This window comes from Hyperolius riggenbachi, chromosome 10 (assembly GCF_040937935.1).
Source record: "Hyperolius riggenbachi isolate aHypRig1 chromosome 10, aHypRig1.pri, whole genome shotgun sequence".
Classification (NCBI taxonomy): Eukaryota; Metazoa; Chordata; class Amphibia; order Anura; family Hyperoliidae; genus Hyperolius; species Hyperolius riggenbachi.
Genome location: NC_090655.1, coordinates 247,975,946 through 248,003,283, shown reverse-complemented (window position 1 = coordinate 248,003,283; position 27,338 = coordinate 247,975,946). Strand labels below are relative to the sequence as shown.

Here is a 27,338-nt window from a genome sequence, read left to right as displayed (position 1 = left end):
TGCTCCACTGCAGGCTACGGTTTTGTAAGCGCTTTTGCGGAGCGATTCCGTTTTTTCACTTCTTGACATCAGTCAGGAGGAAGTGAACTCTTTCACTTATGAGTTCATAAAAGTGTGAACGCAATCGCCGGATAAAGCGATTTGTGAGCGTTTTGCGCTTTTCCTATACCTTCCATTGTAGCAAAATCGCCCCGAAAATGGTATATGAACTGTCCCATAAGGAATCATTGCACTAGCGATTTCAGAGCGTTTTTAAAAATCGCCAGCGCTCAAACAAATCGCAAGGTGTGAACAAGCCCTCAGTGTTTTGCTTTTAAGCAATTCTGGATCCTGTCAAACAGGAATGTTTGGATCATCATCGGCACTTCGAGATGATCAAAAAATGTGTCAAATTGGAAAAGTTTGCGCCACATGAAGTGGAACTATCTGGGGACGAATTCCTTCCTGAGCGGGCAACTTAAATAACATGCTGCTGATTGATTAATTGGCGGCCCTAGAATCTAATAAAGTCTCCAGTACAAAATGTATGACTCAGTCCGTGGACGTTGCCCATCAATACTTGTAATTTATGGAACAGTAATGACTGAAATGGGGCAGCTGTTTCAATACCCCATAAGACCATTAAGTCTCCTGTGGAAGCTGCAGTTCCTTATATAAAACACCAGGTGGTGACATATAGCCAGAAGCAGTAAACAGGAAAAGGCGGAGCATACGAACAGGAAGTTCTGGGTTAGAGGTAACAGGAAATGAAATGCAGACATTTCTGGAACTGGCAGCAGAGGAGGTAATGAGTTTTTGCTTAATATTATTAATATTAATACATTAAAATAAATGATGACATGGCCTGTGTGCTACTGATGCATGGGGTAACTATTTTATGAACAAATAGCTAATCATCTCTAGTTACAATAGTTTAACTGTATATACCAGGCTTTCTCAACCAGGGTTCCTTGAGTACTCTGCAGGGGTTCCTTGGCATTTTCCCCCATCGTGGGGGAAGTATAATAGAGCACATTATAATAGGTGGTACTGTAACAAGAAGCTCTAAATTGGGGTATCAGGAGTCAGTATAATGAGTGGTAGTGTAATGGGGGTGGTGAAATAAACAGCCACACACCCTTTTAAAGATCATGCCTCCTGCAAAATATATGCAGGGGTTCCTCGGGACAAAAAAATTGTTTGCAGGGGTTCCTTGAGATCCAAAAGTTATTTGCAGGGTTCCTCCATGATAGAAAGGTTGAGAAAGGCTGGTATATACTGTGATTACTCTGTAACTTTCCCTGAATACTGGAGAAGGGTAACCCCTTCCCGATCATCTGACAATAGACTGCCCCCAGCACCTGATGTCAGACTGGAAAAATATGTCTGTCGCTGGAGGTGCACCCACCAGATGTAGTCCAGCCCAGCATTTGCCATTAACTCCCTCACTTTAAACCATTTCGACTGCCGCTGCGCCACGTGATATAAATATTACGTTGGCGCATTTTGGGGACCCAGCAAAAATCCTCATGTGTAAATTTAGCTAATGTGATTGGCTGAATGGCACACTCTTAACCACTTGCCGACCGCGCACTCATACCGCGCGTCGGCAAAGTGGCAGCTGCAGGACCAGCGACGCAGTTCTGCGTCGCCGGCTGCAGGCTAATTAATCAGGAAGCAGCCGCTCGCGCGAGCGGCTGCTTCCTGTCAATTCACGGTGGGGGGCTCCGTGAATAGCCTGCGGGCCGCCGATTGCGGCTCGCAGGCTAAATGTAAACACAAGCGGAAATAATCCGCTTTGTTTACATTGTACGGCGCTGCTGCGCAGCAGCGCCGTAAGGCAGATCGGCGATCCCCGGCCAATCAGCGGCCGGGGATCGCCGCCATGTGACAGGGGACAGCCTGTCACTGGCTGCACAGGACGGATAGCGAGGGAGGGGAGGAATTCCGCAGCGGAGGGGGGCTTTGAGGTGCCCCCCCCCGCAACACCCATCAGGCAGGAGCGATCAGACCCCCCCAGCACATCATCCCCCTAGTGGGGAAAAAGGGGGGGCGATCTGGTCGCTCTGCCTGCCAGCTGATCTGTGCTGGGGGCTGCAGAGCCCACCCAGCACAGATCAGCTAAAACAGCGCTGGTCCTTAAGGGGGGGTAAAGGGTGGGTCCTCAAGTGGTTAAACTGATAGGTTTACAATTGGTAGAAGTAAATTCCGCCACGCTGTTTAGCCAATCACAAGACTTTGTGCTGTAAGAGGGTGCTATGATTAAAAAACTTTTACCTTTGAGGTTTTTCGCAGGGTCCCCTAAGGTAGACTGTTGCCTGCAGCAGCTCTCAGAGATCACCCACGTTCCCCCCACACAGCCATGTAAAATTAAGAGATAGGGAGACCGTGTGTGATCATAAAAAGCGGATTGGAAAGGGTTAATGACTTCCTGGTGATTCCGGGTTCCATGCAAATCTTATGCTGATTGGAACTGATCCAAATGAACTGGAAATGCACTTGATTGGCCCGGGATCCAAGCACAGGTTGCTGCCCCGGGAATATTCTATCCTGGCAGGGATCAGCAATGGATAGTGTGAGGTAAATCTTATGTAGCTGGCTTTTCAGCTGTTGCCAATCCCTGCAGCTTCTGACAGCCTGTGAGGACTCTGGGGCAGTTACTGCAAGTGTAATCTGACACAAAAGTAGATGTGAAGTTCATAGCTAGATCTTTATCAGACACTCAGTGGTCCCTCATGTGCCTGGCCTCCCCTCCATACTGCTGCTCAGGGCCGGATTTAACCCAAGGCCTCATAGGCCATGGCCTAGGGCACCACAGGATCAAGTGCGGTTGGGCAGCAAGCTATATTAGGGGGGCAAAGGGTCTGGCATGTTATACTAGAGGAAGTCATCTGGCTACTTATTCTAAAGGGGGGTGGCTGCTGGCAGTGGCCTTGGGCAGTAAAGAGTACAAATCTGGCCTTGTTGCTGCTGCTGTAGCCCCCCCCCCCTTCCCCCCGACCATCTCTGACTGGTTCCAGCTGGAGCGAGGTGCATGCGCTGTCCATGTGGATAGCGCTTTCAAATGGCTGTGCACAGCGCCCACAGGTGGGGATGAGGCCTTGATATGCATGGTTCAGAAACAGTAGTAACAGTGCATGGCCAGTACACAGCTGTGCAGGAGTGCACAGAGGACGCAGAGTGGGCAGAATGGGAGGAGAAGACTGGCCTCAAGAAGGGGCCTGACAACCTAAGGAAGGAGCAGGAAGCAATGTTTTTTACATTTATTTTCACTTAAGATTAACTTTCAGTTTTGTGACTCACTGTCATACTTTACGGGGGACATACAAAGTCCTGGATACTGAAAGTGAACCTTACTGCGGATATAAATGTGCGTGGCCAGGGCCGTGCAGGCACAGTGGCTCAGCGACTGGCCACTGCAGCCACTGCGGGGTACCGGAGGATCGTTCCGTGAAGGCGAGGGCACAGGACTTCTGCAGGGGGCTGGTAAAACATTAAACTCTGTTTTTTTTTATCCACAGTTAAGGTTCACTTTAATAGCAGGGAGTAGGGGAAGAACAAGGACTTGTATACTTTATAGGATACATGCAGACTGTATACTTGCTTAGATACACGAGGACTTGCATACTTTTTGTGGAAGTTAAAGGACAACTGTAGCGAGAGGCATATGGAGGCTGCCATATTTATTTCATTTAAAGCAATACCAGTTTCCAGGCTGCCCTGCTGATCCTCTGCCTCTAATACTTTTAGCCACAGACCCTGAACAAGCATGCAGCAGATCAGGTGTTTCTGACATTATTGTCAGATCTGACAAGATTAGCTGCATGCTTGTTTCTGGTGAGATTCAGACACTACTGCAGCCAAATAGATCAGCAGGACTGCCAGGCAACTGGTATTGTTTAAAAGGAAAAAAAAAGGCAGCATCCATATTCTTCTTACTTCAGTTGACCTTTAAGTAATTATTCATTTCTGAATATCATTGGTCCCATGGAAAGTTCCAGATAAAGCAAATCTTTAGTAATTAATCCTATTGAGACTTTCCTGTCCCCTCTCAGCGTTCTCGTTCCCCCGCTGTCCCCAAGTGAAGTAACACCGCTTCTGGGAGCCCTCAGGAGGCTTTGGAAGATATCCTGTCCCTGAGTGCTCCTGAAGTCTCTCACAGTATGGAGTCTGATTTTTATTTTTTTTCCTTTATACTGAGCCAGGCCTATAGAAACATTGGCCCTGACTCAATAAGCCTTTCTCTCCAGCTTTCTCACATGAGATATTTCCACACCGTATCACTGAGATGCCTCTTCAGAACCCAACAAAAAAGTACTCGAAGTTTGTACCAAATTTTCCATACTTTTATTTTTCTTACCCATGTTTCAGTGCTTTTCCCTTGCTGGGTGTTGCACAAGTATTATGTTAGTGAGCTGAGGAAACCTCTGTGAGAAAACTCTGAGAATTGTTTGTTGCCTTGTCCCCTCATATTCAGTCAGTGTGTGTGTGTTCCCTAGGGGTATATCCAGTATGACAAACCCACCAGAGAGATGTACAGGTCCTCTTTATTACCAGGATTGTCCACAGGAAGATCTCACCATCCCCCACCATTATCAGGTATGTGGAACTAGGAATGAGCAGTAACTATGACTATTTTATATTTGTAGTCTCAGTCCTTCAATGCTAAAATGTTTTGTATTTTTTTTTAAGGATGAAGATAAGTTTATTTTAAAAACAAAGGTTAAAGAGGAAACAAAAAAGAAGTATGTGAGGAGTGATCAGCAGTCTATGGAGGAGGGTGACATGATGAGGACAATTAAAGAGGAAGAAGAGGAGACGAATGTGAGAAATGATCATCAATCTATGGAGGAGGGTGAAACAAGGAGAACAATTAAAGAGGAAGAAGAAGAGACATATGTGAGGAGTGATCAGCAGTCTATGGGGGAGGGTGTCATGATGAGGACAATTAAAGAGGAAGAAGAAACATATGTGAGGGGTGATCAGTGGTCTATGGAGAAGGCTGACATGATTAGGACAATTAAAGAGGAGGAAGAAGAGACGTATGTGAAGAGTGATCAGCAGTCTATGGAGGAGGGTGACATGATGAGGACAAGTAAAGAGGAAGAAGAAAAGATGGATGTGAGGAGTGATCAGCAGATTATGGGGGAGGGTGACATGATGAGGACAGTCAAAGAGGAGGAAGAAGAGACATATGTGTGGAGTGATCAGCAGTCTATGGAGGAGGGTGGCATGAGGATAATGAAAGAGGAAGAAGATGAGATGTATGTGAGGAGTGATCAGCGGTCTACCGAGGAGGGTGGCATGATGAGGACAATTAAAAAGGAGGAAGAAGAGAACTATGTGAGGAGTGATCAGCAATCTTTGGAAGAGGGTGACATGATGAGGACTATTAAAGTGGAGAAAGAAGAGACCTATGTGAGGAGTAATCAGTACTCTTTTGAGGAGGTGGACATGATGAGGACAAGTAAAGAGGAGGAAGAAGAGATGTATATGAGGAGTGATCAGCACTTTACCGAGGAGGGTGACATAAGGAGGACAAGTAAGGAGGAGGGATGTTCTCTAGATATCAGTGAAAGTAAGTAAGAAACAAATTAGAAATATTTCACATATTGATTTTATGTCTGGGAGTGTAACATAAACAGAATTATCTTCACATGATTTCATAAAATATGCAGGGGCGTAACAATAGACCCTGCAAGGGATGCAGCTGCAGGGGGGCCCAGTAGCCTCAGGGGACCCCGTGGGGGTAGAAGTTTCTCTTCCCTGTTCTGAGAGACTGACAACTGAGGTAATGGAGAGAAAAAATGTTCTGCTCTTTGCACAATTGTTCTAATTACCACATCTGCTCAGCCACTGATGAGGAATCATACAAAGTTTTGTAGACAAAGATTTGTAGACCGTCCCTATTCAGTGTTCAGCAGGGTCTTGTTTACAGTGCTGCTCTACCTCCTCCCCAAATGCTGTGTACTGTAGTGATGCTTGAGGAGTCTGGGCATGGAGATAAAAAAGCTTTCTGCTCACTGCACATCTGTTCTAATGACTGCATCTACTCAGCCACTGATAACAAATCATACAAAGTTTTGTAGACTAAGATTTGTAGACAGTCCCTATTCAGTGTGCAGTAGAGTCTTCTGTACAACGCCCCGCCCCCAGCCTCTCCCTCCCCTCCCCTCTCCAAGTGTTCTGCACCGTAGTGATGCTGGAGAAGTCTGCAGAGCCTCTTCTGCTCCATCAGAGGAGGACAGAGTGAGTAGAATATGCTGAGGCTGGGGGCATACTCGCCTGGCGGTTTTCTGTATGTGTTTTCTGCACACCATGTGTGTCTGTATGTGTGAAAACATGCAGGTTTTATCACAGATGCTAATGTTACTGATAGAGAAAATGTGTGCAGTCCCTTACTGCTGTCTGGTTTTATCTGCATGGGGAAAACACATTCAAGTTGGCGCATAGGAAAAACACATTGGCGCCAGCTAATTGATTCACTTTGGTTCTTAGTTTACCTATCAGTGTTCTCCCCAGGTTCTTTTAGCCGGGTGCGCCACCCGGCTAGTTTTGGTGAGCACCCGTCTGTCATCGGCTCACCACCTCCTATGCTGTGAGCAGGGTTGTGCAGAGAAGCACTGGCCCTGCATTATCATTATCGCCCCACCCGGCTATTTTTTCATGCCACCCGGCTGGAAAAAAATTCTGGGGAGAACACTGCCTATGCAGAAAGCAAAGGGGGAGGGGGCCTCATCCAAAGTTTGGCAGGGGGACCCAGTGATTCATAGCTATGCCCTTGAAGATAAGGATGGAGTTTGTAAGGCAGATTACAAAACTAAAGATACCTCTTGCAGTTATTTTAGCGGGAAATTCCAGGTTTATGCATTCATTCTAAGTGATACTGTTCATTATATGAAAGGCCCATCTCCATTTCTCAGTATAACATCAAAGCACCAACAAATGAGGAGGAGATACTGTACACCATATGAAAGGCCCATCTCCATTCCTCAGTATAACTTCATAGCACCAACAAATGAGGAGATACTGTACACCATATGAAAGGTCCATCTCCATTCCTCAGTATAACATCATAGCACCAACAAATGAGGAGGAGATACTGTACACCATATGAAAGGCTCATCTCCATTCCTCAGTATAACATCATAGTACCAACAAATGAGGAGGAGATACTGTACACCATATGAAAGGCCCATCTCCATTTCTCAGTGCGACATCATAGTGCCAACAAATGAGGAGGAGAAACTGTACACCATATGAAAGGCCCATCTCCATTCCTCAGTATAACATCATAGCACCAACAAATGGAGGAGATACTGTACACCATATGAAAGGCCCATCTCCATTCCTCAGTATAACATCATAGCACCAACAAATGAGGAGGAGATACTGTACACCATATGAAAGGCCCATCTCCATTCCTCAGTATAACATCATAGTACCAACAAATGAGGAGGAGATACTGTACACCATATGAATGGCCCATCTCCATTCCTCAGTATAACATCATAGTACCAACAAATGAGGAGGAGATACTGTACACCATATGAAAGGCCCATCTCCATTCCTCAGTATAACATCACAGCACCTGCAAATGAGGAGGAGATACTGTACACAATATGAAAGGCCCATCTCCATTCCTCAGTATAACATCATAGCACCTGCAAATGAGGAGAAGATACTGTACACAATATGAAAGGCCCATCTCCATTCCTCAGTATAACATCATAGCACCTGCAAATGAGGAGGAGATACTGTACACCATATGAAAGGCCCATCTCCATTCCTCAGTATAACATCATAGTACCAACAAATGAGGAGGAGATACTGTACACCATATGAAAGGCCCATCTCCATTCCTCAGTATGACTTCATAGTACCAACAAATGAGGAGGAGATACTGTACACCATATGAAAGGCCTATCTCCATTCCTCAGTACAACATCATAGTACCAACAAATGAGGATGGGATACTGTACACCATATGAAAGGCCCCTCTCCATTCCTCAGTGTAACATCATCGTACCAACAAATGAGGATGGGATACTGTACACCATATGAAAGGCCCGTCTCCATTCCTCAGTATAACACCATAGTACCAACAAATGAGGAGGAGATACTGTACACCATATGAAAGGCCCATCTCCATTCCTCAGTATAACATCATAGTACCAACAAATGAGGAGGAGATACTGTACACCATATGAAAGGCCCCTCTCTATTCCTCAGTGTAACATCATAGTACCAACAAATGAGGAGGAGATACTGTACACCATATGAAAGGCCCATCTCCATTCCTCAGTATAACATCATAGTACCAACAAATGAGGAGGAGATACTGTACACCATATGAAAGGCCCATCTCCATTCCTCAGTATGACTTCATAGTACCAACAAATGAGGAGGAGATACTGTACACCATATGAAAGGTCCATTTTCATTCCTCAGTATAACATCATAGCACCAACAAATGAGGATGGGATACTGTACACCATATGAAAGGCCCGTCTCCATTCCTCAGTATAACACCATAGTACCAACAAATGAGGAGGAGATACTGTACATCATATGAAAGGCCCATCTCCATTCCTCAGTATAGCATCATAGCACCAACAAATGAGGAGGAGATACTGTACACCATATGAAAGGCCCATCTCCATTCCTCAGTATAGCATCATAGCACCAACAAATGAGGAGAAGATACTGTACTCCATATGAAAGGCCCATCTCCATTCCTCAGTATAACATCATAGTACCAACAAATGAGGAGGAGATGCTGTACACCATATGAAAGGCCTATCTCCATTCCTCAGTGTAACATTATGTTTCCAACAAACAAGGGTTTTTTGCCTCATGTCTTATCCCTCAGTGTGTTACAGTTATAGTATTGTATTCCTATATTGGTGATTTTCATTCTTTTGCTGTAACTCTGGAGTTGAATCACTAAGAAATAGCGTGAGTAAACTCCTGTTACTAGCGCTAGTTAACCTTGTGCACTTTAATGCATGCTATGTGCACTATTAGCAGCATAGCGTGCATTATTACCTTTAGTCAGAGGAGCACTCGCATAGCGAGAGATTAGCCAATAGCAGGCGGTCCATTCATCCCCCCCTGGACCCCTTCGGGTCTAGTAACTTCATGGACTGTCATGACAGGCAGCCTATTGGGCCAATAAAAGTGCAGCGATCACTTCCTTTAAAGTTACGGGATCCGAAGGGGTCATGGGCAGGATGACGTTATTGGCTAAGCGCTCGCTATGCTGTGCATAGCGAGTGTTCCTCTGACTGAAGGTAATAATGCATGCTATGCTGCCAATAGTGCCCGTAGTCAGCATTAGGTGCGCTATTTACTTAGTGCATCAACCCCTATGTGAGGTTTATTCTGCGAGATGAACATACATGACCTCTGAGTACAGAATATGGAGGTTTCTTTTCATGTTCCTGTTATTTCCCAGCAGATGGGCACAGTGTTGAAAATATCTTGAAGAGGAGTTTTCCTGTATCGGCAGGAGATAATGGCATTACCCAGCATCCTCCAGGAGTAAGGCACATTATTCCAAATACACATCACAGACTTTACGCTGCAGATAGACCACCAGATCCTTGTAATTCTGAGGAATCTTCTGATAGGTCACATCCAGTGGGCCTAAATACCCATCCGGGAGGTCACTGTGAGGAGAAGTCACATGACCCATCTGATTCTGAGGAATCTTCTGGTAAATCTCGTAGTGTCAGACATGGAGGTGAGAAAATATTTGTATGTACTGAATGTGATAAATATTTCACAAGGAAGTCGCGTCTTGTTATGCATCAGAGAAGCCACACTGGTGAGCGTCCTTTTTCATGTTCAGAGTGTGGGAAATGCTTTAGTTTTAAACAAAGCCTTGAGAGACATCACAAAAGTCACACAGATGAGCAGCCATTTTCATGTTCAGAGTGTGGGAAAGGTTTTGCTTCGAAAGTAAGCCTCCTTGCACATCAAAATACTCACACAGGTGTGTTTCCTTTATCATGTTCAGAGTGTGGGAAAGGGTTTACTCTGAAAGGAAAACTTCTTAAACACCAGAAAATTCATATAAGAGGGCGTCCTTTTTCATGTTCAGAGTGCGGGAAAAGTTTTATTCGGAATGAACGTTTTCTTGCCCATCAAAGAAGTCACACAGGCGAGCGGCCCTTTTCATGCTCAGTATGTGGGAAATGCTTTACTACCAAAGAAAACTATTTTATGCACCAGAAGATTCACACAGGTGAGCGTCCTTTTTCATGTTCAGAGTGTGGGAAGTGTTTCATTCGGAAAAGAAAATTAACTGATCATCTGAAAATTCACACTGGTGAGCGTCCTTTTTCATGTTCAGAGTGTGGGAAAAGTTTTATTCGTAAAAATAAATTAATTGATCATCAGAGAAGTCACACAGGCGAGCAGCCATTTTCATGTTCAGATTGTGGAAGAAGATTCAGTATGAAAGGTAACCTACTCACACACCAGACAACACACACTGGCGAGCGGCCGTTTGTGTGTTCAGAGTGTGGGAAAGGCTTCAGTCAGAAAGGAAGCCTGCTTAAGCACCAGAGAATTCACAGAGGAGAGCGTCCCTTTTCTTGTCCTGAGTGTGGGAAAAGCTTTACGGCTAAAGCAAATCTAAGCAGACATCAAAAGACTTACGCCCACTGATACAGCTGACATATACACCATGGAACATAATTATCAATCAAGGAGACCTGCCGCAAACCATTTTGGGTGCTGGGCTGCCCCCATCCCTATCCAGATATATCTGGATTTAGAGTTTTATACCCGTAATCTGAGTCGTACTGAAATGCTCTGACTCCAACTCCTACTGCATTTAAACTGTAATTAACCACTTGAGGACCGCGGTGTTAACCCCCCCATAGTGACCAGGACATATATACATAGTGTGTATAATAGCATCTTGGCTGTAAGATGGCCAATGAGATGCAAATAATTCTGTGTTGATGCAGGTTTATGCAAATTTGGTATGCAAATGTGTGCAGCTTGCAGGAGTTGATTGGTCCTTTTTCAAGCTGCATACATTTCCATGCAAAATTTGCATGCTCCTGCATCAACTCAGAATTGTTTGCATTTTATTGACCTTCTCTAGTCACTATAGCGACATCCATCTGGGCTATTTTGCAAACTGAACTTCATATGTCATTTTAATATGTATTTCAGTTCATTACAAGAGAGTAATTATTTTTTATATCAGCTGTTATTTTTTTTAAACAAGTGCATTTGGGTGTTGGCTAAACACGTAACTATTGTCAGCTCCTGTACCAATTCTACATGTTTTTCAAACTCCATTTGCTCATGAAATCAATACATTTGATATGTTATTATATTTGAGTCATAAAGTAGTGCTATACTCTACATATGCACTCCCTGCAGGGCTGCTGTGAATCCACTGATAATATTGTGCACATTGAACACAGAGTATATTGGTATCACCCATAAACCTGGTTCAGATTGTGCATGAAGAATGTGTAGTACAGGAAGAATTCCCTCATTCTCCTGCAGAGTACCTGCACATCACTCTTACATGTACCCACAGTCATATTGCCTAGGGCCTGGTCCATGTTCAGATTGTGCATGAAGAATGTGTAGTAGAGGAAGAATCCCCTCATTCCCCTGCAGAGTACCTGCACATCACTCTTACATGTACCCACAGTTAGATTGCTTAGGGCCCATTGGATGTTTTATTTCTATTTAACAGCTACTCTACAGCTATTTCCTAATTTTAGTTAAATTACATCTCTGGTGTACAGCAAAAAAACACAGAGGTACGCTAATGCTTAAAAGTTGGAATGTCCTAACACATTGGCCTCAATTCACTAAGCAGTTTAGACTAGTCTACAGATATTTTTTGTCTACTGATGGTTTGATGTAATGTTTAAAGGTGCGTACACACGCACTACCGAAGCCAATGACGGGTCCATCAGACCCTCCCGCTGGGCGGACTTTCAGACGACAGTAGTGCGTGTGTACGCACTGTCGGCGGACTGATAAGGCTTTTCCTGAATGATCCACTCAAGTCCGCCCATCGGGAGGGTTTGACGGACCCGTCGTTGACTTCCGTAGTGCGTGTGTACGCACCTTTAGACCTGGTCTAACATTCAGCAATTACACAATTCACAAAGGCAACCAGTAACCACGCCCACTTTTTCTGACAGAGATTAGACCAGCTGATTTCTGTAGGTAAAGTAATTCTGTGAGGTATTTTAGATATGAGGATGGAACCTTTTGAATTAATTATGCAGGAGTTTAATTGTATGCAGAGGAGAGCTTATCAAAGGAGAAGGATGTCAGTCATTCATAGCTACTCGTTTGTGAATTGCATCTTTTGATAATTTCCCCTGCTTTACTGACCTAATTACCAAATGTTTTAGACCAGGTCTAAAAACAGGTCGAAAACATTTGGTAATAGTAAATTCCCGTTTGATGCAACTGACCAAACCATCAGTAGACTAGTCTAAACTGCTTAGTGAATTGAGGCCATTGTCTGGTTAATTTATTTATTAGAATCCCATATCAGCTGGGTTCCAGTGCTTAGCTCTGCCCCTTGCATGAAATGGCCCTGGCCTTTTCTATAAAATATGGCAATGGCCTTTTTCTGCAAGGTGGCAGGGCTACACGCTAGAACTCAGCTGATATGGGGCTCCTGTGAATCTTCTTATATCGACGCCATGCTGTGGCATCCACGTTAGCAATGACAGGCCGGGTAGCTGACAGGGTAGAATGTCAGCTTCCTGGCCAGGAGTTTTTTGTTCCCAAAAGAAGATGCCATCATAATATACAGTCGGATGCAAAAAGTTTGTCCAACCTTGATAATTGTCATGATTTTCCCGTATAAATTGTTGGTTGTTATGATAAAAAATGTCAGTTAACCTCCCTAGCGTTCTGGATGAGCTCAGCTCATCCAGTGACAGCGGAGGGCACCGCTCAGGCCCTGGTGGGCCGATTTGAATCATTTTTTTTTTAAACACGCAGCAAGCACTTTGGAGACACACACAGTGATATTTGAGATGTGAAATGAAGTTTATTGCATTTACAGAAAGTATGCAATAAATGTTTAAATAAAATTAGGCAGGTGCATAAATTTGGGCATTTGTCATTTTATTGATTCCAAAACCTTTAGAACTAATTATTGGAACTCAAATTGGCTTGGTAAGCTCAGTGACCCCTGACCTACATACACAGGTGAATTAAATTATAAGAAAGAGTATATAAGGGAGTCAATTGTAAGTTTCCCTCCTCTGTTAAATTTCTCTGAAGCGTAGCAACATGGGGGTCTCAAAACAACTCTCAAATCACCTGATGACAAACAATGTTCACCATCATGGTTTAGGGGAAGGATACAGAAAGTTGTCTCAGAGATTTCAGCTGTCTGTTTCTACAGTTAGGAACATATTGAGGAAATGGAAGACCACAGGCTCAGTTCAAGTTAAGGCTCCAAGTGGCAGACCTAGAAAAGAGAACAGTCAGAGTCAACCCACAGACCAGCACCAAAGACCTACAACATCATCTTGCTGCAGATGGAGTCACTGTGCATCGTTCAACCATTCGGCGTACTTTACACAAGGAGATGCTGTATGCAGAGGAAGCCTTTTCTCCGCCCACAGCACAAACAGAGCCGCTTGAGGAATGCTACAGCACATTTGGACAAGCCAGCTTCATTTTGGAATAAGGTGCTGTGCACTGCTCAATCTAAAATTGAGTTATTTTGGCAAAACAAGGAGCGTTATGCATGGAGGAAAAACAACACAGTATTCCAAGAAAAACACCTGCTACCTACAGTAAAATATGGTGGTGGTTCCATCATGCTGTGGGGCTGTGTGGCCAGTGCAGGGACTGGGAATCTTGTCAAAGTTGAGGGATGCATAGATTCCACTCAGTATCAGCAGATTCTGGAGACCAATGTCCAGGAATCAGTGACAAAGCTGAAGCTGCGCCGGGGCTGGATCTTTCAACAAGACAACGACCCAAAACACTGCTCAAAATCCACTAAGGCATTCATGCAGAGGAACAAGTACAACGTTCTGGAATGGCCATCTCCGTCCCCAGACCTGAATATAATTGAAAATCTGTGGTGTGAGTTAAGGAAAGCTGTCCATGCTCGGAAGCCATGAAACCTAAATGAACTAGAGATGTTTTGTAAAGAGGAATGGTCCAAAATACCTTCAACCGGAATCCAGACTCTCATTGGAAACTACAGGAAGCGTTTAGAGGCTGTAATTTCTGCAAAAGGAGGATCTACTAAACGTTGATTTCATTTCTTTTTTGTGGTGTCCACATTTATGCACCTGGCTAATTTTGTTTAAGCAATTATTGCACACTTTCTGTAAATCCAATAAATTTAATTTCACGTCTCAAATATCACTGTGTGTGTCTCCTATATGATATATTTAACTGACATTTTTTATCATAACAACCAACAATTTATACAGGAAAATCATGATGATTAACAACGTTGCCCAAACCTTCGCTTCCCACTGTAACTTTGAAATTCCTAAGCGTTTGCAGCAATGAAATGCCTTTTATGTTACATCCTTGAGAGCTGGTGAGGTTACAGTTTCACATTTGGAAAGTATGAATTGTTCTATCAATAGTAAGAGCTGTATGAGAACGTAGTGGAGACCCTGCAGAGAACATAAATGTGAAGGCTGCTGGGCGGAGTGGAGCCTTCTCATCAATATTCAATAGAAAAAAGAGCTGGCACAGCCAAAGTAAATCTTTATTGGTTCCATGTAAAAGCATACAGCCAACGTTCCAGAGCCTGGTAGGGCCCCTTCATGAAGGTAATTGCTCAGAGGCAAAAATCTGTCTGCCGCTGTGCAGAAATACCTGTATTCTTGGACGTGGGAGAAAGGCTCCTCTAAACACTCATACGCAGCGATGTGTACTCATCTGGGATCAGCAGTAGCTGCATCGTAGTACAGCAGTAGTACACATCGCTGCATAAGAGTGGTTAGAGGAGTCTGACTCCCACTTCCCAGAGCACAGGAATTTCTGCACAGCGGCCACATCCTTCCAGTCCCCACACACCAGATCACAGGGGGTCCCACTCACACACAGCCCTCCAGCCCCCACACACAGCATCACAGGGGGTCCTACTCACACACAGCCCTCCAGCCCCCCCACACAGGCTCACAGGGGGTCCCACCCACACACAGCCCTCCAGCCTCCACACACAGGACTACAGGGGGTCCCACTCACACACAGCCCTCCAGCCCCCACACACAGCATCACAGGGGGTCCCACCCACACACTGCACTCCAGCCCCCCCACACAGGCTCACAGGGGGTCCCACCCACACACAGCCCTCCAGCCTCCACACACAGGACTACAGGGGGTCCCACTCACACACAGCCCTCCAGCCCCCACACACAGGATCACAGGGGGTCCCACCCACACACTGCCCTCCAGCCCCCACACACAGGATCACAGGGGGTCCTACCCACACACAGCCCTCCAGCCCCCCCACACACAGGATCACAGGGGGTCCCACTCACACACAGCCCTCCAGCCCCCCACACACAGGATCACAGGGGGTCCTATTCACACACAGCCCTCCAGCCCCCACACATCAGATCACAGGGGGTCCCACTCACACACAGCGCCCCAGCCTCCACACACAGAATCACAGGGGGTCCCACTCACACACAGCCTTCCAGCCCCCCCCACATCAGATCACAGGGGGTCCCACTCACACACAGCCCTCCAGCCTCCACACACAGGCTCACAGGGGGTCCTAGCCACACACAGCCCTCCAGCCCCCACACACAGGATCACAGGGGGTCCCACCCACACACAGCCCCCACACACAGGATCACAGGGGGTCCTACCCACACACAGCCCTCCAGCCCCCACACACAGGCTCACAGGGGGTCCCCCCTACACACAACCCTCCAGCCCCCACACACAGGATCACAGGGGGTCCCCCCTACACACAGCCCTCCAGCCCCCACACACAGGCTCACAGGGGGTCCCCCCTACACACAAACCTCCAGCCCCCCCACACACAGGATCACAGGGTCCCACCCACACACAGCCCTCCAGCCCCCACACACAGGCTCACAGGGGGTCCCACCCACACACAGCCCTCCAGCCTCCACACACAGGATCACAGGGTCCCACCCACACACAGCCCTCCAGCCCCCACACACAGGCTCACAGGGGGTCCCACACACGCACAGCCCTCCAGCCTCCACACACAGCCCCCACACATAGAATTACAGGACGTCCCACCTACTCACAGACCTCAGTGCAGAATGTGATCAGTACACAGAGGACTCATTTTCTCAAAAACACAACATTTTTGCAGAAAATGTTTAAACACGGTAACCAATAGTTTCACTGAATATTGCTGCATATTGATTTTTATTTGTAAAGTTTGTTTTATACTGTCCTGTCTTTTTGTTTTCATAAAGCTCGTTTTTATTACTTCTGTATTATTTTGCTTTGTTGTTGTAGTTTTTTTGTATTAAAAAGATGAAATAATATGTGATCTATGTTCTCCATTTGTGCCTGAAATTATTTAATTGCTCTGCTGCATCCTGAGTCTGGGAAATAATCCCACCAGGAACAGTCTCCAGTGGTCCTGCGGTCACAAGCGCCACTCCCAGTAAGAAGCCCCACCCCTTCCTCTGTGTCTTAACCTCCTTAGCATTAACCCCGAGTCAGGCTAGTGACGGAAATCCGCAGCTCAGATTGGTAACTCGGAGCTGGATCCATGGGAGATGAGTAATGTGCAAGGAATGCCGCAGGGTCTAAAAGCAGGTTAAAAAATTGCACTGTTTTCAGACGCTAAAATTCATAAATAATTATACCTCCAGGAAGGTTAATGGTGACCTGAGGCAAAGCTACTTAAAGGAAACATCCAAAGATGAAAAAAAAATCTACTTACCTTGGGCTTCCTCCAGCCCCTGGCAGCCGATCTGTCCTTCGCAGCAGCTCCGGAATACCCTTGCCAGGTCGGCATACCCTGAGCGAGACTCAAAACGCCAGAGCTGCAGCCACTAGGGCGAGCTCAGTAGGAAGTAGCAGTGTTAGAGAGTCTTGCCCAAGGTCTCCTTACTGAATAGGTGCTGGCTGGTCTTCGGTGCTATTTTTAGTGGGCGCCATTTTTGTAGGTATACCTTGCTGGATCCACATACCTCTGTGCATTGTATGTTCCTTTCCCCTTTCCCTCTCGGTCCCCGTATTCATTAATTTAGTGTTTATCACTTCTGAAATCTTTCCTTACCCTGATTTACTATCTGAAATTTATCACAGGTGGTACATCTTTAGTGCTGTCAGGATTCTGCAGAATCATTGTTTAGTCTTTGTTCTGAAGCCAGTACAAAATATACTCAATCTCCCAGAATGCTATGGAGTGAGAATTCTGCATAACTAATCAGCCTAGGTTGTGACATCACTGGGAAGGCGGGGCTACATACCAATAGACAGAATTAAATAGATATTGGAAGTGTTTGTGATGCTGAAACCAGGATAATTGAAAGTGTTATCTTTAGTATATTCTTCTGTATGCCACTACAGTGCCTCTTTCAATCTGACATTTCAGCTTTGTTCACATCTAAAATGGAAATCGCAGACGCCAGAGATTTTAAATTTTTTGCATGTTTTTCTCTCCCTCCCGGTGCTCCACTGCACACTATGGTTTTGTACAAAGCGCTTTTGTAAGCGCTTTTGTGGAGCGATTCCGTTTTTTTCACTTCTTGACATCAGTCAGGAAGTGAACTCTTTCACTTATGAATTCATAAAAGCATTTTTAAAAATCGCCGGCGCTCAAACAAAACGCAAGGTGTGAACAAGCCCTCAGTGTTTTCCTTTTAAGCAATTCTGGATCCTGTCAAACAGGAATGTTTGGATCATCAATGGCACAATTAGTGGTGAGCAAAAAATTTGTCAAATTGGAAAAGTTTGTGCCATATGAAGTGACACTATCTGGGGACGAATTCCTTCCTGAGCGGGCAACTTAAATAACATGCTGCTGATTGATTAATTGGCGGCTCTAGAATCTAATAAAGTCTCCAGATTTCTGACTCAATTTCTGACTCAGTCAGTAGACGTTGCCCATCAATACTTCATTCAATACCCAGTAAGACCATTAAGTCTCCTGTGGAAGCTGCAGTTCCTTATATGAAACACCAGGTGGTGACATATAGCCAGAAACAGTAAACAGGAAAAGGCGGAGCATACGAACAGGAAGTTCTGGGTTAGATGTAACAGGAAATGAAATGCAGACATTTCTGGAACTGGCAGCAGAGGAGGTAATGAGTTTTTGCTTAATATTAATAATAACAATACATTAAAATAAAGGATGACATGGCCTATGTGCTACTAATGCATGGGGTAACTTTTTTTGAACAAATAGCTAATCATCTCTAGTTAAAATAGTTTAACTGTATATACTGTGATTACTCTGTAACTTTCCCTGAATACTGGAGAAGGGTAACTCCTTCCCGATCATCTGACAGTAGACTGCCCCCCCCCCCCCCCCCCCAGCGCTTGATGTCAGACTGGAAAAATATGTCTGTCGCTGGAGGTGTAGTCCGGCCCAGCATCTGCCACTAACTCCCACACTTTGAACCCCTTCCGACTGCCGCTGCGCCATGTGATATAAATATTACGTTGGCGCATTTTGGGGACCCAGCAAAAATCCTCATGGGTAAATTTAGCTAATGTGATTGGCTGAATGGCACACTCTCAAACTGATAGGTTTCCAATTGGTAGGAGTAAATTACACCCACGCTGTTCAGCCAATCACAAGACTTTGCGCTGTAAGAGGGTGCTATGATTAACCACCCTGGCGTTCGATTAATTGCGGCCATGGGTGGCTTTTTAAAAAAAAATGTGTCTATGTTGGTGTAGCTAGCACTAGGCTAGCTACACTTTGCCACCAAGTCCCCCGGCACTGTCCTCCCTCCGCTCGCCCCCAGAGATATTTACCTGGCCACGATCCCGCCATGGCCGAGACTTCCGGCATAGCTTCAGGCGTTGCTATGGCAAAGATTGGGCATGCCGTCTGGAGGCTATGGAGAGGCTGCGCTGGCGCGGGCTCCTGGGGAGGGTTTAGGGGGTATGTATAAAACAGCGCGATCGGGGGAATCAGAGCGTGCCGGCGGCGATCGGAGGGGTGATGTAGCTAGCCAAGTGCTAGCTACACCCCCTCCGAAAATTTGGTGTAAAGAGACCCTCCAGGGGTTGAGAAATCCACCGCAGCGGTAATGGACGAGCTGTGCTCGTGATTACCGCCAAGGTAGAACTTTTCCCTATGAGGTTTACCGCTGGGTCCCCTAAAGTAGACTGTTGCCTGCACTGCGGTGGGATACAGTTCAACCCGGCATCAGGCTGCTCAGACTATTACTAAGCCTGACACTTTGTCGCACTTCTGCACCACGCCACGCTGTGTAATTGCATATTACACTGGCGAGCATGCTATGCGATGCGGAGCTACAGCGCAAGAGCTGGCATGGTTCTCAACCCCCAGATAGACAGGTTGCCTCCTCGTGTACAAACTCCACCGGTACCCACTGCAGCAGCTCTCAGAGATCACCCACGTTCCCCCCACACAGCCATGTAAAATTAAGAGATAGGGAGACCGTGTGTGATCATAAAAAGCGGATTGGAATTGGAAAGGGTTAATGACTTCCTGGTGATTCTGGGTCCCATGCAAATCTTATGCTGATTGGAACTGATCCAAATGACCTGGAAATGCATTTGATTGGCCCGGGATCCAAGCACAGGTTGCTGCCCCGGAATATCCTATCCTGGCAGGGATCGGCAATGAATAGTGTGAGGTAAATCTTATTTAGCTGACTTTTCAGCTGTTGCCAATCCCTGCAGCTTCTGACAGCCTGTGAACACTCTGGGGCAGTTACTGCAAGTGTAACCTGACACAAAAGTAGATGTAACGTTCATAGCTAGATCTTTATCAGACACTCAGTGGCCCCTCATGTGCCTGGCCTCCCCTCCATACTGCTGCTCAGGGCCAGATTTAAGCCAAGGTCACATATGCCATGGCCTAGGGGACCACAGGTGCGGTTGGGCAGCAAGCTATATTAGGGGGGCAAAGGGTCTGGCATCTTATACTAGAGGAAGTCATCTGGCTACCTATGCTGAAGGGGGGTGGCTGCTGGCAGTTGGCTTGGGCGGTAGAGAGTACAAATCTGGCCTTTTTGCTGCTGATGTAGCACCCCCTTCCCCCCGACCATCTCAGACTGGTTACAACTGGATCGGGGTGCATGCGCTGTCCATGTGGATAGCGCTTTCAAATGGCTGTGCACAGCCCCCACAGGTGAGGATGCAGCCTTGACATGCATGGTTCACAAACAGTAGTAACAGTGCATGGCCAGTACACAGCTGTGCAGGAGCGCACAAACAGAGGATGCAGAGTGGACAGAATTGGGAGAAGACTGGCCTCAAGAAGGTGCCTGATAACCAAAGGAAGGAGCAGGAGGCAATGTTTTTTACATTTATTTTTACTTAAGATTCACTTTCAGTCTTGTGACTCAATGTCATACTTTACGGTGGACATACAAAGTCCTGGGTACTGAAAGTGAACCTTACTGCGGATAAAAAAAGAGTTTAACATGAGCAGGGTGACAACGTGAGCGAGGATGTGCGTGGCCTGGGCCGTGCAGGCGCAGTGGCTCAGTGACTGGCCACTGCGGGGACCGGAGGATCGTTCCATGAAGGCGTGGGCACAGGACTTCTGCAGGGGGCCGGTAGAAGCCCCAGGTACATTAACCATTTCAGCCCGCGGGGATTTTTCACCTTATGCATCGGAGCAATTTCATCTCCCATTAATTCGCTAATAACTTTATCACTACTTATCACAATTTATTGATCTATATCTTGTTTTTTCCGCCACTAATTGGGCTTTCTGTGGGTGGTACATTTTGCTGAGAGCCACTTTACTGTAAATGCATTTTAACAGGATTAATAAGAAAAAAAAAGGAAAAAATTCATTATTTCTCAGTTTTCGGCCATTATAGCTTTAAAATAATCCATGCTACCATAATTAAAACCTATGTATTTTATTTGCCTGTATGTCTCGGTTATTATACCATTTAAATTTTGTCCCTATCACAATGTATGGTGCCAATATTTTATTTGGAAATAAAGGTGCATTGTTTCTGTTTTGCGTCCATCACTATTTACAAGCTTGTAATTTTAAAATGTTTGTAGTGTACCCCCTTCAAATGCATATTTAAAAAGTTCAGACCCTTAGGTAACTATTTATGTCTTTTTTTTTTTTTGTTTATTTGAAATTTTTTTTTTTTTCCATTAAAAATTTTATTTGGGGAATATTTTGGTGTGGGACATAAACAGTTATTTTTTAATGTTGTTGGATGTGTAAATTTTAATGTAGAAAATGTGTTGATGTAGTTTTACTATTTGGCCACAAGATGGCCACCTTCATTTTTGGTTTCCCTCCCTGTACTTCTCACTATGCGGAAGTACAAGGGGGATGCGTACATTTTTCCGGGCAGAAGAGTCGAAGCCTCACGGGTGAGCGCTTCGGTTTTTCTGCAGGGGACAGGGATCGGTGATCGGGAACCATGTTCCCTTTCACTGATCCCAGGGCTACCGGGGGACACAATGGGGACACGGGGACTTGCATACTTTTTGTGGAAGTTAAAGGACAACTGTAATTTAAAGCAATACCAGTTTCCTGGCTGCCCTGCCGATCCTCTGCGGCTCTGCCTCTAATACTTTCAAGCACAGACCCTGAACAAGCATGCAGCAGATCAGGTGTTTCTGACATTATTGTCAAATCTGACAAGATTATCTGCATGCTTGTTTTTGGTGTGATTCAGACACTAGTGCAGCCAAATAGATCAGCAGGACTGCCAGGCAACTGGTATTGTTTAAAAGGAAAAAAAAGGCAGCATCCATATTCTTCTTACTTCAGTTGACCTTTAAGTAATCATTCATTTCTGAATATCATTGGTCCCATGGAAAGTTCCAGATAAAGCAAATCTTTAGTAATTAATCCTATTGAGACTTTCCTGTCCCCTCTCAGCGTTCTCCTTCCCCCGCTGTCCCCAAGTGAAGTAACACCGCTTCTGGGAGCTCTCAGGAGGCTTTGGAAGATATCCTGTCCCTGAGTGCTCCCGAAGTTCCTCACAGTATGGAGTCTGATTTTATTTTTTTTCCTTTATACTGAGTCAGGCCCATAGAAACTTTGGTCCTAATTCACTAAGCCTTTCTCTCCAGCTTTCTCACATGAGATGTTTCCACACCGTATCACTGAGATGTCTCTTCTGAACCCAACAAAAAAGTTCTCAAAGTTTGTACCAAATTTTCCATACTGTCATTTTCCGTACCCATGTTTCAGTGCTTTTCCCTTGCTGGGTGTTAACAAGTATTATGTTATTGAGCTGAGGAAACATCTGTGAGAAAACTCTGAGAATTGTTTGTTGCCGTGTCCCCTCATATTCAGTCAGTGTGTGTGTTTCCTACAGGTAGATCCCGTCTGACAAACCCACCAGAGAGATGTACCGGTCCTCTTTATTCCCAGGATTGTCCACAGGAATATCTCACCACCCCTCACCATTATCAGGTATGTGGAACTAGGAATGAGCAGTAACTATGACTATTTTATATTTGTAGTCTCAGTCCTTCAATGCTAAAATGTTTTGTATTTTTTTTTAAGGATGAAGACCAGTTTATTTTAAAAACAAAGGTTAAAGAGGAAACAAAAGAGAAGTATGTGAGGAGTGACTACTAGTCTATGGAGGAGGGTGACATGAGGAGGACAATTAAAGAGGAAGAAGAAACATATGTGAGGGGTGATCAGTGGTCTATGGAGAAGGATGACATGATTAGGACAATTAAAGAGGAGGAAGAAGAGATGTATGTGAAGAGTGATCAGCAGTCTATGGAGGAGGGTGACATGATGAGGACAAGTAAAGAGGAAGAAGAAAAGATATATGTGAGGAGTGATCAGCAGATTATGGAGGAGGGTGATATGATGAGGACAGTCAAAGAGGAGGAAGAAGAGACATATGTGAGGAGTGATCAGCAGTCTATGGAGGAGGGTGACACGAGGATAATGAAAGAGGAAGAAGATGAGATGTATGTGAGGAGTGATCAGCGATCTACCAAGGAGGGTGGCATAATGAGGACAATTAAAAAGGAGGAAGAAGAGAACTATGTGAGGAGTGATCAGCAGTCTATGGAGGAGGGTGTCATGATGAGGACAATTAAAAAGGAGGAAGAAGAGAACTATGTGAGGAGTGATCAACAATCTTTGGAAGAGGGTGACATGATGAGGACTATTAAAGTGGAGAAAGAAGAGACCTATGTGAGGAGTAATCAGTACTCTTTTGAGGAGGTGGACATGACGAGGACAAGTAAAGAGGAGGAAGAAGAGATGTATATGAGAAGTGATCAGCACTTTACCGAGGAGGGTGACATAAGGAGGACAAGTAAAGAGGAAGAAGAAAAGATAGATGTGAGGAGTGATCAGCAGTCTATGGAAGAGGGTGACATGATGAGGACAAGTAAAGAGGAAGAAGAAAAGATAGATGTGAGGAGTGATCAGCAGATTATGGAGGAGGGTGACATGAGGATAATGAAAGAGGAAGAAGAAGAGACCTATGTGAGGAGTAATCAGTACTCTTTTGAGGAGGTGGACATGATGAGTAAAGAGGAGGAAGAAGAGATGTATATGAGGAGTGATCAGCAGTCTACCGAGGAGGGTGACTTAATGAGGACAAGTAAGGAGGAGGGATGTTCTCTAGATATCAGTGAAAGTAAGTAAGAAACAAATTAGAAATATTTCACATATTGATTTTATGTCTGGGAGTGTAACATAAGCAGAATTATCCTCACATGATTTCATAAAATAAGCTGGGGCGTAACAATAGACCCTGCAAGGGATGCAGCTGCAGGGGGGCCAGAAGCCTCAGGGGACCCCGTGGGGGTAGAAGTTTCTCTTCCCTGTCCCGAGAGACTGACAACTGAGGGAATGGAGAGAAAAAACGTTCTGCTCTTTGCACAATTGTTCTAATTACTACATCTGCTCAGCCACTGGTAAGGAATCATACAAAGTTTTGTAGACAAAGATTTGTAGACAGTCCCTATTCAGTGTTCAGCACGGTCTTGTTTACAGTGCTGCTCTACCCCAAGCCTCTCTTCCCCTCCCCAAATGCTGTGTACTGTAGTGATGCTTGAGGAGTCTGGGCATGGAGAGAAAAAGCTTTCTGCTCACTGCACATCTGTTCTAATGACTGCCTCTACTCAGCCACTGATAACAAATAATACAAAGTTTTGTAGACTAAGATTTGTAGACAGTCCCTATTCAGTGTGCAGTAGAGTCTTCTGTACAACGCCCCGCCCCCAGCCTCTCCCTCCCCTCCCCTCTCCAAGTGTTCTGTACTGTAGTGATGCTGAAGAAGTCTTCAGAGCCCCTTCTGCTCCATCAGAGGAGGACAGAGTGAGTGTAGTATGCTGAGGCTGGGAGCATACTCGTTTGTCGGTTTTCTGTATGTGTTTTCTGCACACCATGTGTGTCTGTATGTGTGAAAACATGCAGGTTTTATCACAGAAGCTAATTTTACTGATAGAGAAAATGCGTGCAGTGCCTTACTGCTGTCTGATGTTATCTGTATGGGGAAAACACATTCAAGTTGGCGCATGGGAAAAACACATTGGCGCTAGCCAATTGAATACATTTGGTTCTTAGTTTATCTGTGCAGAAAGCAAAGGGGGGAGGGGGGCCTCATCCAAAGTTTCGCAGAGGGATCCAGTGATTCCTAGTTATTCCCTTGAAGATAAGGCTGGAGATTGTAAGGCAGATTACAAAACTAAAGATACCTCTTGCAGTTATTTTAGTGGGAAATTCCAGGTTTATTCATTCATTCATTCATTCTAAGTGATACTGTTCATTATATGAAAGGCCCATCTCCATTTCTCAGTATAACATCAAAGCACCAACAAATGAGGAGGAGATACTGTACACCATATGAAAGGTCCATCTCCATTCCTCAGTATAACATCATAGTACCAACAAATGAGGAGGAGACACTGTACACCATATGAAAGGCCCATCTCCATTCCTCAGTATAACATCATAGTACCAACAAATGAGGAGGAGACACTGTACACCATATGAAAGGCCCATCTCCATTCCTCAGTATAACATCATAGTACCAACAAATGAGGAGGAGATACTGTACACCATATGAAAGGCGCATCTCCATTCCTCAGTATAACATCATAGCACCAACAAATGATGAGGAGATACTGTACACTATATGAAAGGTCCATCCCCATTCCTCAATATAACATCATAGTGCCAACAAATGAGGAGGAGATACTGTACACCATATGAAAGGCCCATCTCCATTCCTCAGTATAACATTATGTTTCCAACAAATAAGGATTTTTTGCCTCATGTCTTAACCCTCAGTGTGTTACAGTTATAGTATTTTATTCCTATATTGAGGATTTTCATTCTTTTGCTGTAACTATGGGGTTGAATCACTAAGAAATAGCGTGAGCAAACTCCTGTTACTAGCGCTAGTTAACCTTATGCACTTTAATGCATGCTACGTGCACTATTGGCAGCATAGCGTGCATTATTACCTTTAGTCAGAGGAGCACTCGCATAGCGAGAGCTTAGCCAATAGCGGGCGATCCATTCGTCCCGCCCTGGACCCCTTCGGGACTAGTAACTTCATGGACTGTCATGACCAGCAGCCTATTGGGCCAATCAAAGTGCAGCGATCACTTCCTTTAAAGTTACGGGATCCGAAAAGGTCCAAGGCAGGATGAAGTTATTGGCTAAGCGCTCGCTATTCTGTGCATAGCGAGCATTCCTCTGACTGAAGGTAATAATGCATGCTATGCTGCCAATAGTGCCCATAGCGTGCATTAGGTGCGCTATTTACTTAATGAATCAACCCTGATGTGAGGTTTATTCTGCGAGATGAACATACATGACCTCTGAGTACAGAATATGGATGTTTCTTTTCATGTTCTTGTTATTTCCCAGCAGATGGGCACAATGTTGAAAATATCTTGAAGAGGAGTTTTCCTGTATCGGCAGGAAATAATGGCATTACCCAGCATCCTCCAGGAGTAAGGCACATTGTAGCAAATATGCATCACACACGCTACAGTGCAGATAGACCACCAGATCCTTGTAATCCTGAGGAATCTTCTGATAGGTCACATCCAGTGGGCCTAAATACCCCTCCTGGAGGTCACTGTGAGGAGAGGTCACATGACCTGTCTGATTCTGAGGAATCTTCTGGTAAATCTCGTAGTGTCAGACATGGAGGAGAGGAGATGTTTCCATGTTCTGAATGTGATAAATTTTTCACAAGGAAGTCGCGTCTTGTTATCCATCAGAGAAGCCACACTGGTGAGCGTCCTTTTTCATGTTCAGAGTGTGGGAAATGCTTTAGTTTGAAACAAAGCCTTGAGAGACATCAGAAAAGTCACATAGATGAGCGGCCATTTTTATGTTCAGAGTGTGGGAAAGGTTTTGCTTCAAAAGGAAGCCTCCTAGCACATCAAAGTACTCATACAGTTGTGTTTCCTTTATCATGTTCAGAGTGTGGGAAGGGGTTTACTCTGAAAGGAAAACTTCTTAAACACCTGAAAATTCATATAAGAGGGCGTCCTTTTTCATGTTCAGAGTGCGGGAAGAGTTTTATTCGGAAGGAACGTTTTCTTGCCCATCAAAGAAGTCACACAGGCGAGCGGCCCTTTTCATGTTCAGTGTGTGGGAAATGCTTTACTACCAAAGAAAACTATTTTATGCACCAGAAGATTCACACAGGTGAGCGTCCTTTTTCATGTTCAGAGTGTGGGAAGTGTTTCATTAGGAAAAGGAAATTAACTGATCATCTGAAAATTCACACTGGTGAGCGTCCTTTTTCATGTTCAGAGTGTGGGAAAGGTTTTATTCGTAAAAATAAATTAATTGATCATCAGAGAAGTCACACAGGAGAGCGGCCCTTTTCATGTTCAGATTGTGGAAGAAGATTCAGTATGAAAGGTAACCTACTCACACACCAGACAACACACACTGGCGAGCGGCCGTTTGTGTGTTCAGAGTGTGGGAAAGGCTTCAGTCAGAAAGGAAGCCTGCTTAAGCACCAGAGAACTCACAGAGGAGAGCGTCCCTTTTCTTGTTCTGAGTGTGGGAAAAGCTTTACGGCTAAAGCAAATCTAAGCAGACATCAAAAGACTTACGCCCACTGATACTGCTGTCATACAGTATACACCATGGGACAAAATTATCAATCAAGGCGACCTACTGCAAACCATTCTGGGTGCCGGTCTGCCCTCTCCCCCTCTGCTTTTTTTCCCCCAGATATACAGTG

At 45.0% G+C, this 27,338-nt stretch overlaps 2 protein-coding genes across 4 annotated transcripts; both read left to right on the top strand.

Moving 5' to 3' along the window:
• The first annotated feature begins 745 nt into the window (after positions 1 to 745).
• On the top strand, positions 746 to 10,875 carry LOC137535184 (oocyte zinc finger protein XlCOF6-like). Its single transcript, XM_068256996.1, has 3 exons — positions 746 to 784; positions 4,672 to 5,557; positions 9,437 to 10,875. The coding sequence occupies exons 1-3, from the start codon at positions 752 to 754 to the stop codon at positions 10,651 to 10,653; spliced, it is 2,136 nt and encodes a 711-aa protein (XP_068113097.1). The 5' UTR covers positions 746 to 751; the 3' UTR covers positions 10,654 to 10,875.
• Positions 4,496 to 27,338, top strand: LOC137535183 (zinc finger protein 23-like). Of its 3 annotated transcripts, none has more exons than XM_068256995.1 (4): positions 18,234 to 18,263; positions 22,464 to 22,561; positions 22,655 to 23,756; positions 26,003 to 27,338. In XM_068256995.1, the coding sequence occupies exons 3-4, from the start codon at positions 22,733 to 22,735 to the stop codon at positions 27,214 to 27,216; spliced, it is 2,238 nt and encodes a 745-aa protein (XP_068113096.1). In that variant the 5' UTR covers positions 18,234 to 18,263; positions 22,464 to 22,561; positions 22,655 to 22,732; the 3' UTR covers positions 27,217 to 27,338. The 3 variants fall into 3 exon arrangements, with proteins under 3 accessions (XP_068113095.1, XP_068113096.1, XP_068113094.1); XM_068256993.1 differs by having other exon boundaries at positions 26,000 to 27,338; XM_068256994.1 differs by lacking the exons at positions 18,234 to 18,263; positions 22,464 to 22,561 and adding an exon at positions 4,496 to 4,578 and having other exon boundaries at positions 26,000 to 27,338.

Coding starts and splice junctions, on each gene's coding strand:
- LOC137535183 (XM_068256994.1), top strand. CDS start 22,733: ATGGAGGAGGGTGACATGAGGAGGACAATTAAAGAGGAAGAAGAAACA. Junction 23,757..25,999: donor TTCTCTAGATATCAGTGAAA/GTAAGTAAGAAA, acceptor GTTATTTCCCAG/CAGATGGGCACAATGTTGAA.
- LOC137535184 (XM_068256996.1), top strand. CDS start 752: ATGCAGACATTTCTGGAACTGGCAGCAGAGGAG. Junction 785..4,671: donor TGGAACTGGCAGCAGAGGAG/GTAATGAGTTTT, acceptor TTTTTTTTTAAG/GATGAAGATAAGTTTATTTT. Junction 5,558..9,436: donor TTCTCTAGATATCAGTGAAA/GTAAGTAAGAAA, acceptor GTTATTTCCCAG/CAGATGGGCACAGTGTTGAA.